The 11,209-nt window shown below is 37.1% G+C and overlaps 1 protein-coding gene across 1 annotated transcript in view; it reads right to left on the reverse strand.

The window, feature by feature from the left end:
• The window catches only part of kif26ab (kinesin family member 26Ab), a 98,062-nt gene extending 87,554 nt beyond the window's left edge, over positions 1-10,508 (reverse strand). Inside the window, exons 1-2 of the mRNA XM_084096416.1 lie at positions 10,416-10,508; positions 9,654-9,890 (exon numbers count right to left, since the gene is read on the reverse strand). Of these exons, the coding sequence (XP_083952542.1) occupies positions 9,654-9,890; positions 10,416-10,472 (294 nt within the window). The 5' untranslated portion in view covers positions 10,473-10,508. The remainder of the gene's footprint in view (positions 1-9,653; positions 9,891-10,415) is intronic.
• Between the last annotated feature and the right edge of the window lie 701 nt (positions 10,509-11,209).

An 11,209-nucleotide genomic window follows, 5' to 3' on the forward strand; every position in this document is an offset into this window, starting at 1 on the left:
ATTTTGTCATTAATGACTCACCCTCATGTCACTCCAAACCCGTAAGACCTCCGTTTCTCTTCTGAAGACATCTTAAGATATTTTAGATTTATTCCGAGAGCTTTCTGTCCCTCCATTGTAAGTCAATGGACGTGTCACTGTTCACGTCCATAAAGGTAATAAAGATATCATCAAAGTAGTCCATGTGACATCAGTGGGTTATTTAGAATGTTTTGAAGCATCGAAAATACATTTTGGTCCAAAATTAACAAAAACTACAACTTTATTCAACATTGTATTCTCTTCCGGTCTGTTTTCCATCCGAGTCCACATTGACGCACCAGATAATACGTCAGCAGCGTCTTACGTCAGCAGCGTCAATGTGGACTCGTGAACGCGGATGGAAAACAGACCGGAAGAGAATACAATGTTGAATAAAGTCGTCGTTTTTTGTTAATTTTGGACCAAAATGTATTTTCGATGCTTCAAAACATTCTAAATGACCCACTGATGTCACATGGACTACTTTGATAATGTCTTTATTACCTTTATGGACGTGAACAGTGACACGTCCATTGACTTACAATGGAGGGACAGAAAGCTCTCGGAATAAATCTAAAATATCTTAAGATGTCTTCAGAAGAGAAACGGAGGTCTTACGGGTTTGGAGTGACATGAGGGTGAGTCATTAATGACATAATTTTCATTTTTGGGTGAACTAACCCTTTAACTGTAATTTCTAGTATTGCATTAGTATTGCATCCTTCTCATGGGGATTTAATAATTTTTGACTTTTCAGTCTGAGTTAAATCTTATTTTATCTGTAAAGGAAAACGTGCCTAATATTTATGCACACCTGTATATAAGGCGTTTTTAATTTCCAGCCTTCATGAACAATTATATATCACTTATAAATGATTAAATACAAAATTAAATGTAGTTATTAAGATTAATGTGGTTTGGAATTGGTCAAATGTGCCTGGAAAAAAAAATATGATCAGAAAATCAACGTACCTAATAATTCTGCACGCACTGTATGGCTGTAAACTGGCCAGTGTGAACTCTTTTTTTCTCTGACATCTTTTTCACTGCATATCCAGTAGTGTTTGAACTTTGTGCTACACTTTTCTGTACATAAAGTTGTCCCCAACTTATAAATGCCACTGAAACGATCATAACCAAATGGTATAATAAATAAAAGCACACATTTCAAGCAACATATTTCACACAAAAAAAATAAATAATAATGATAATAATAATAATATAAATAAATAAATAAATAAATAAATAAATAAATGATAAACAAATTATATATATATATATATATATAAATTATATATAGAACAAAATGTAATTTCTTATTTTTGAAATAAAAAACTTCCAAGCAAAGATATTATACAGGGGCTTTTTTGGCCACTGTAGTTATATTACTGTCTGTTGTAACAAATACACAATTCATTTAATTTATTTAACCTCTCCTGTTGAAAATAAAAGTCAGTAGATACATTTGAAAATAGGTTCAATTGAGAAACTGATTTGACTGGCAAAAGATAAAACCACTTTCACCAGCTCAAGTCCTTCTATAAAACCACTGTTCAATAGTGCATTCAAAAAAGAAGCCCATATGCCTCTAGAGGACAAAATAGGAATTTCAAGTGATTCATGATTTATGTTTGACAGCTCCAAACAACATGTCTGAACAATCTACATAAAACAGTAAATAGGTCAAAGTCTCAATATGCAAATTACCTGCTTGGATATTTGTTAGGATATATATATATATATATATATATATATATATATATATATATATATATATATATATATATGCGAGCATCAGTGCATGCCCTAAGATAGACAAATGCAAAACAAGTGCTTTGTTTCAACGTCAAAAGCCTGAGACTGAGAATAAAACAATTTAGGAAGAGCTTATCATAGTCATATCAGCTGAACACACAGCTTTACAGTGAAACAGCCCGGAAGCAAACAATGAGTTTAAACACTCACTGATTGAGAATCAGATAGTAATCAGATGCTCACCGGAGTAAACATCAATAATGCAGTGTAGTACTTCGCTCTCTCATCTCTCAACCCATCATTTCCTGTGGTTTACATTCTGGTTTTCCTATGGTCGACATCGGGTTGAAAGGTTAAGAGGAAGACGAGAGTGGCATGCATAAAACGTCAAGGTTCAGATGAGGGCTACGGACACATGCTGTTAAATATTATTCAAACTCACTATTTGGTATCAAAATGCTACCAGTATTGACAGTTTCACATTAGCTGACCAGCTTAAAAAGTCATGCTGTCTTGGTATAGGGATTAGGGTATATTTTCTGAATTATATGATATTTTTGGGATATTTTTTTAGGAAAAAACGTATTTGCAATAACAATAACTTGGATACAACTCTTCTATGATGAACATGTTTTTAATTTCTGACTAAAAAAAAAATATATATATGAGTTTATATATATATATATATATATATATATATATATATATATATATATATATATATATGTATGTATATACACACAAAATAATGTTTAAATTTAAAATAAATACATGTGAAATAAATACATTAAAAATGTCAACTTTTCTAAGAACTTGACGTGTGCTTTAAAATAGTTTAAAAATTTCAGGAATTAAAAAAAAAAAAAGTTATTTTCTTATGTCATTAACCCATTAATCATAAAATGCTTTTCTTTCAAATAACATCAGAGACACGTAACGAAAAGACAATTCAAGGAATCAGGTGTGGGTTGACGTAAGAATGTTTGCTGGATGCCATCCACCCCCATGTTCGTCACAAGTCTCCTGTTATTATGTTCTGATAAACGCCTTTGAATTTCTTGTAAGCTCAGAGCATATGAAAGTATGAGAAAAGTGCACAGGAGGAGAATTGAATGAGAAACTAATAAAGTCAATAAAATTGAGTGATTTATAGTGACTGCTCTGGCATGTGCAAGGCAATACTTCCCTGCAGGGTTAGGAGTGAAGAATGGGACGAGCAAGTCGAACCAGGACTTCCAGTAGACCTTCAACTCCACTTCAACCAGCCTCGCTTCTCGTGAGAACCGAGAGCTTTTCTCTGGTAGGGGTGTGAGGAAATAATTGATGTCCTTGGAATAAACATTCCAACAATGCCGTTGGGCATCCACACATTTTAACTCATGAAAGCAAAAGGCTTCTTGACAGATTTCACTCTATTAAGTAACCTGAAAATTCAGATGAGCTCATGACAACGTCAGGCTTATTGACGCATTTTACTCTATAAAAAGAGGATAGTCAATCGTTCTTGGCATCTATGAGTCTGTTTACTCCTGGTATTAAGAGGTGTTTTGGTCGATCGGATCACAAGTGGACGACGCTAAATACAGGTGTAAGCGGGGTCTAAAACGTTTTGAGCTTGTCCACTTTCGACCACTTCCAGAGGTAGTCGAAAACGCATTCAACCAGATTGCTTTCGTAGTGTAAACGCTCATGTGATCGAATGTGTTCGAACAGCCACAAAAGATGCCTACTCTCTGCCTACCGAACTAACGCGTAAACATATGGGAAGCGCGCTAGCCAGACGGGATTTAAACTTTGTTAGTTGAAGACCCAAGTTTGAATTGAAGACGAAAAAGTTACCAAGCACAATGTTCTCTCACCATTCCTGATTTCTAACACACACTCACAGCATTCAGCGTGATCTTGCGGCTGTCAGAGTAGAAATGAAAGCTGATGATCTCTGTGTTTTTCCGTCTCCGGTCGCGTTCATATGTAAATTTCGTGAGTTTATTTTGTCCATTAGATTGAAAGATCTGAAAGAAGCCCATACATTTACCCGGCCATAGATCCTCCCCTTGAAGAAATCAGGACAGAAGTGGTTGAAAGTGGACAAAAGAGATGGGAATGTGTATCCCTCGTCTACTTGTGATCCAATTGACCAAAATGCATCTTAATATCAGGTGTAAACAGGGCCTATGGTTCCATGAAGAACATTTTACATCCATGGAACCTGAAAAATGTATACACTCTAAAAATGGTTCCAAAAGGGAGTTTTCACAGTAATGCCATATAAGAACCATTTTGGATTCCACAAAGAACACTATAAAGAACCTTTTGTGCAATGGAAAAGTTCCATGAATGTTAAAGTTTCTTCATGGAACCATCAAAGCCAATAAAGAACCTTCATTTTTAAGAGTGAGTGGAAAAAGGTTCTTCAGATTATTAAAACGTTCTTCACACTAAGAAAAAAAAATCACTGAAAGGTTCTTTGAGGAACACAAAATGGTTCTTTAAGGCCATTGCTGTGAAAACACTCTTTTGGAACCATTATTTTGAAGAGTGTATACGTAGAGTGCTTCTTAAACTGGAATCGTTTTAAAATGTCACGTCTTTTCAAGCCTGTCTATACCTCAGAGATTTTTCATAATACTTCTGCTGAGCCCTGGCATACAATATAACATCTAAGTGGCTTACGCAACAACAAATTGAATGAGACAATTAGCCAATGCCCTTTAAAAGATCTCCATCTTTATTGTCCAAAACAATGTAGTCTAATCAGGCACGGTCCACCCATTTTCATACTTTGTTATGATTCTTATCCCATAGCAGCCAACCACACTGACCTTTCATGCGGCAGTTAAAGCCCCAGTGTCTCTCATATGCACATATAGACACACAGCTGCAGGGGTTAAGTGTTCAAAATGAAAACGGTAAACTGCAAATCCATCTAGCTTTGTTTTAGATGATCCTCCCAGGGGGGGGTTTGGAGGTCTGGTCACAAGAGAGTTCAAGGAGATGACTGACAGCAAATGAGAGCTAAGTATTCTCATTACAACCATCATCTAAGGTTTCACACAGCATTTGAAGGATGGAGGGATGCAGGTGTTTTCGACCTGCCCTGTGAACGGACTTTAAACTTCTTACATGTCACAACAGAGAGCTTATAGACCCTTAGAACTGTAGTGGTCATTATAATTGATGACAGCCATTTCAGTGCCTTTCTTTGGACAATGGAGATGAAATAACGGCCGCCCCGAAGCGCATATTCATCTTATTAAACGTGATACCTTGTAGTCCATCATCACAATAATGGGATTGGGAACACTACATTCCATACCGCTAGATTGTTGTAACCCAGGTGCGAATGCCCTTAAATTTTGTTGAATGATCCTGTAATCGATGCGGATGGCCAGTGGAGTGAAAGAGTTTGACGTTAGACGTCTCAGATTAATTATGGTAAGTTAAAGATAATATGATTTAGGGTTAACGCCGGCCATTTTTTTAAATTGCGAGTCTTGGGTAATGTGCTAGAGCTTTGTGACTTGTTAAGTGCCAATCATTGTAGGCAATGAAGTCTTTGTCCATTGTCCCGTGTTAAGCTTCCAGGCATTCCATCCTCAGGCATTGTTCAGGTGTTAAGTGCCCTGACATTGAAGTGAATGAACTACTGAGGGAAAGAGCTTCTTTATTGTTTGAAGAGAAGAGACCATTCCTCACTGATATCAGGCGAATGAATCACTGGTAATAAATAATAAAACAAAGGATGGCGAGGACTGAAAGCAAACCTGGTGAAAAAGAGTGAAGCCATTAAAAGCTGTGGGGCGTGAAGGAAGACTAATTGCCACCTGTGAGCGTGTGCTTGGCAGAAGACTGTAAAGAAACGGCCTGTCACACGCCGGGCTGCAGTGCTGACCATGCATTTCCTGGAAGGAACTTTTTCAGGAGCAAATTTTAAGATTTTACAATCTTTAAATTTTTTTCAGTGAGGATTTCACTTCTGAATAGTTTGCTTTGGTGGACTTGCCAATACATTGCCAATACAATACATTCAGTCCCTGACGTTACATATGTGTCAAAATTGTTTTCAATTATTAATGTACACATTTCACATATTTACCTAAAGTTTGCGTATTAGCCTTAGCCTTTCATAGTACACCCATTGGAAATAAAGTCATATCTACAAAGTACCGGGCTGCTACATTTTGCCCCTCTGAGGATAAAATTATCATTAAATTTGCCAAAATCTGAGAATTTAGTGCCATTAAGTTGCATCATTTGCAGACCACTACTGTTGTGCATTTATTTTAATCTAATTGGTATTAAATGGTATTACGTTTTATTAAACCATCACACTGTGTACATAGTAGATATAGATGAGATATTATAAATGTGTAGCAAAAGAGAGGGTGAGTGTAAGATGTCAGCAATTACACAAAAATAACTGACTAAGAGGCTAGTACTCCTAGCCAACACAAGCTGGCTGGGAATAAATGAGCTCTAGTATGAACCAGTGAAGTGCAGCTGGGTCATTGGGGCAGCCTGATATCTGAAACTGAGTGCTGCAGTTCCCAGACTTTACCAGCAAACTGAGAGCAATTTTCATAATGAACATATGAGGGAGGAGCAGGTGTGAATCGCAATTGAAAATCAAGAATAATGAAACCTCAACCAATTTAAACCCAGGATTTAAGCCCACAGGCCACCCACACTTTGGCAGGAGCTGATAAACAGTAACCCTCTGTAGCTTCTCAGCTAGAACCATATCACTTGAGTCTCTAAGTTCAGGTCAGGTAACCACCACACATCTCCAGCTGGACAAAGCATCCTTTCTTTTCCCAACTGCAGGGAAAGCAGGACTCCCATGACCAATACTTCCACAGTCTCATTAAGCCATCAGCTGAGGGGCCGATAGAGACCTCTCCGGCTTGACCCCATCGCTTTATCCCCCACACCTGGAGACGACCACACAGGGCAAACAGCAGGAGTGAAACGGACAGCCAAACTTGGGATGGTTTCAGACAACCACTGCTGATGAGAATGAGTGAGTACTAACCAAATAACACATCTTAGGGTGGGACGAGGTCATACGCATCCACCAACACTGATGCACACCCACACAAAAGCCCTATCTTTATCCCCTGAGGTAACCTGGAGAGAAGAGAACTTGAGGGGGGGGGTTCAAAGCAAACCGGAGGGCTTGTAATCCTACCTAAGCATGAGATCTCTCTTGAAACACAACCACAAAAGAAAGCGAAGGGAGGGGGAAAACCTGAGGCTAACCCAAGCAGCAAGTCAGACAACAATAAAAAGTCGACAGCCTATATTTAACTGTGGTGGGAATTTGGTGAGGAGTATACAGGAACACTTTGAATGCATGATGAAGGTCAACTTGGTCTCCACTTCCTCCACAGACTCCACAGCGAGTCCGCTCGACTGTTTTCTCCCCCCAATGTCGATGGACAAAGGGGGAGATAAGCATTGTTTCCCAAAACAATGGGCCACTTCCAATAGCCCCTCCCCTATCGACAGACTCTCAGAAACTGGCACTCACATATTCTGCATGAAAACAGTGTGTGAAAGTAAGGAAAGCTGTTGAAAACTCTAGAAACGGAAGGTTGTGAGAAAAAAAGAGCATTTTTTGGCTTTAGGAATGAGCAGATAGACTGTAAACACCCCAAACAAACAATGGCGAATGGCTTCGGTTTACCAGCATTCAGAAAAGTGTAACGCAAGGGTGGATATTGTGGATTACTTCAAAGTACCAGGGATTTTTCCTTTCAGCTTTTGTTATACATTACTGGTATGGAATTCTGTCCTCCATTTGATTGATTATGTTCCATTACTCTCCAATTAAAAAAGCATTGGTTTTATAAAATAAAGAACAGTTAGTTCCAGGCCTCAAACCTGATTGGTCGAGCAGCATTCAAAGAGTGCGTTAACGGTGGAGATTTTAAAGTGACTCTTTCTGAAAGTGACTCTCTTTATGAGTAAGTCATCGATTCCTTCATTCAAAATCGTTCAAAAATGCTGATGCATTCAGAAGCAAAACAGGTGGCTATCTTTATAATTGAATCATTTGAATCATTCACACAACCAATTAATGGACTCTCTTAATGAGGTGGTCACTCATTAAATCACTCAAACAATTTGTTAATAAAACACTGATTTATTCAGTGAGTCATCAAAACTTATAATCAACAAAACAGATTACTCTTCATGAGTGGGTCATAAATCATTCAGTCAAACAATTTGTTTAAAAACAGTGATTCATTCAGGAATGATACAATGACTCTTAATTATTGAATCATTCACCCAAATGATTTGTTTAAAAAAAAAAAAATCAGATTAATTCACAAATTAAACAAACATCTTGTTTTATGAGTCAATGAACCATTCAGTCAGCCAAATAGATCAACTGTTCCTGATTAATACAGAAATAAAACTAGTAATTGTGTTTATGAGTGAGTCATTGAATAATTCACTCAAATTATTTGTTCAATAACACTAATTTATTCAGGAATGAAACAAGTAACTTTCTTTATGAGGTAGACAAAACCCATTTATAAAAAGGTCATTTGAATCATTCACTCAAATGGTTTGTTCAAAAACCATGATTCATTAAAAAATTAAACAGGTGACTGTATTTATGAGAGAGTCTTTGAATCATTCACTCAAACGATTTGTTCAAAAACACTGATTTATTCATATATGAAACATATATGAAACAAATGACTCTCTTTATGAGGTTGTCTTTAAATCATCCACCCAAAACACGGATTCGTTCAGGAACAAAACTTGTTTCATAATTGATTCATTCATTCAACTAATTAGTTCAATCCTTTCGTAAATAAAAAAAAAACATTCAGGAATGAAACTTAATAAGTGAGTCATTGAATCATTCACTCAAATAAATTCATTCAAAAGCACTAAATCATTTAGGAACTAAACAAGTGACTCTTTTCATGAGTTGAGTTGAATCATTCATCACAAAAGCACTCTTGCTCATGTGATATTGATTAAACAGCACCATAAATTTACACTAGAAATATAACCTCACAATTATAATAATTTGTTTTGTTTCAGTCAATTTAGTCAACCTTAATAGTTCATTTTTGCATCCAGATTGCTCTCTGTATATCATGGCCATCCACTTACTGCATTGGCAATCACAGGGGCGCATCACGCCACACAGCTGAGCTTCTCACATCTCACTCCAACCATCCCACTCAAGGCTTGATGAGGCTTCATCACCAGTTTGACCATAAACCAACATCCAGCAATGATACATTTCAAACAGCATTTAAGGAAGTTGTGCGGTGAAGCCATGATCACACTTTTATCCAAGCCTGTATGCATTTCAAACAAATTATAATAATGACTTGAAAGCATTCTAAAGTACAACAAAGCCTATAGTTTGAAAAAGAGGTTGCTGAAATATTTGCTCTCTGTGAAGGTATAGTAAAAAAAAGATTAACCTTCTGATGACTGGGTGAACTTTGTGAATAGGAGCCTGAATAGGATATCAGTTTTCTGATAAGAGGGTCATAAAACTAGAAAGACAGGGCTTATTTGTGTCAACTTTTCAGATTTTACACAAAAATGGCCTTTAAGAGGCATTCACTGCACTGCATCTGATTTATGTGAGGCTTTCACAATGCTGTGAAAAGAGCAGAGTGACAGAATGTAACAAAGAGAACAACTTCCATAGCTTTGAAGCTCAGGTGAAAGTCAAGTGCTTCTTGAGACTAACAAAAGCTTCTTAGTCATCCATTTCTGCATGAGTCAAAACAGATCCTCGAAAGATAACTTTATTAGTAAAAAAGAAAAATGCAGCAAGACTTCCACTGTCTTGGATGTACTTTGCAGTGTCATCCTAATAATGCTTTTCGCTCACTGACCTTTAAGGAAGCGGGGTCGGACAGAGCGAGGGCTTGTCTCCTCAGTTCAGCTACGGTCATCTGACACTGCTTGCACAGATCTGGCCTAGTCTCGTCCCTGTCTGATTCTGAGACGCTCACGGCTCCTGCGCCTTCAGGTGCTGGTCTGCCGGCACACATTTCCTCCTCCGCTGACAGCCTCCTCCTCGTGCTCAGCTCAAGTGAGAGAGAAGACTCTCCGCTCGAACAGCCTTCCACCTTTTTGAAAGACAACAAAATCACAATGCAGAAAGAGCACATATACTTTTCAAACACCTGTCAAAATTTGCTAACATTTAGAGCTTTAACATTACAGTTAGTTGCATATTACAAATTGTTTATTATATTAATACCCATTCCACACTATGAAAATTATATGACTAATAAGTCATGACAACATGTGTTTTTACATTGCTTTAACTCATCAAAATAAGTTAAGCAATTTTTAACTTTTATTATGTTATACATAGATTCAACTATTTTTTTTAAGTCAGTTTAATGTAATTTAAGTTGAAATTACTTAAATATCCAAGTTGATTGCACTTAAAAAGGTATGGCAGTGTATGTACACTTAACTTCACTACATATTAGGTAGTTCTTAACTCGTGTTATATACACAACATGTGATTAAACTTTCTAACGTGTTGCAAGTTATTCAACCACAATGAACAAACAACAAACGTTGGCATTCAATTCGATTACTGTAACTTCTCAGCATCAGTTGTTGTTTATAAGAGGACTTACAGTTGACCGGCTGATCTGGAACTCTCCTCGCGCATTCCCTTGAGTTAAATCCATCATCTCGGTGTAAAAGATCAAAGCACTGCGGATATCTAGTGTACTTTATTGCTCCTCTATTTGTCTACACACATTGATTAGGAACACAGTTCATGAATAGTCATTGGGAGCGCAAAGCAAAAGGCATAACAAGATTCCCCCTAAAGTTTTGCTTTGCTGTAGTTCCATGACGATGCGCGTACGCGGGGGTGAAGTTTGACTGCTGTCAATGCGTGTGCGCGCTGCGCGGCTCGGTCACTCGGTTAGAGGGGTGGAGCTGCTATTCAGTAGCTATTCAAACACTGAGCATATGCTGTTTCAGATAGTTTATAGGCTGCTTGTGCACAAACAAAAAGTGAAAATAAAGTTGTAGGGAATTCGCCGTTTAATTAATTGTGTGTTTTGTGATAAGGAATGTGCTGAACCTAATCAAATGATCAAATTGTGTCTGTCTGATGTACAACAATTCATAATAATAAAAGCATTATTGTAAGGAACAGCCTATAAACTCATTTTACTATTTTACCATTTGTATGTCTGTAAAATTAGATCCAAAGCAAAATGTTGCTCAAATTGGGTGCTCAACAAGACAATTAATCAAAAAGGAAAAAATAATAATAATAATAAATTGTATGAAAAAAAATGTATGTCTGAAATAAAATAAATAAATAAATGATTGCTGCTAACATAAATTACGTCATCTTTTATGTTGCAGTTCACTTGTGTCGACTGTGAGATTACGGGTGTGCTGATGTCGTTTG

The sequence above is a fragment of the Abramis brama genome (assembly GCF_963993115.1).
Source record: "Abramis brama genome assembly, chromosome: 21".
Classification (NCBI taxonomy): domain Eukaryota; kingdom Metazoa; phylum Chordata; class Actinopteri; order Cypriniformes; family Leuciscidae; genus Abramis; species Abramis brama.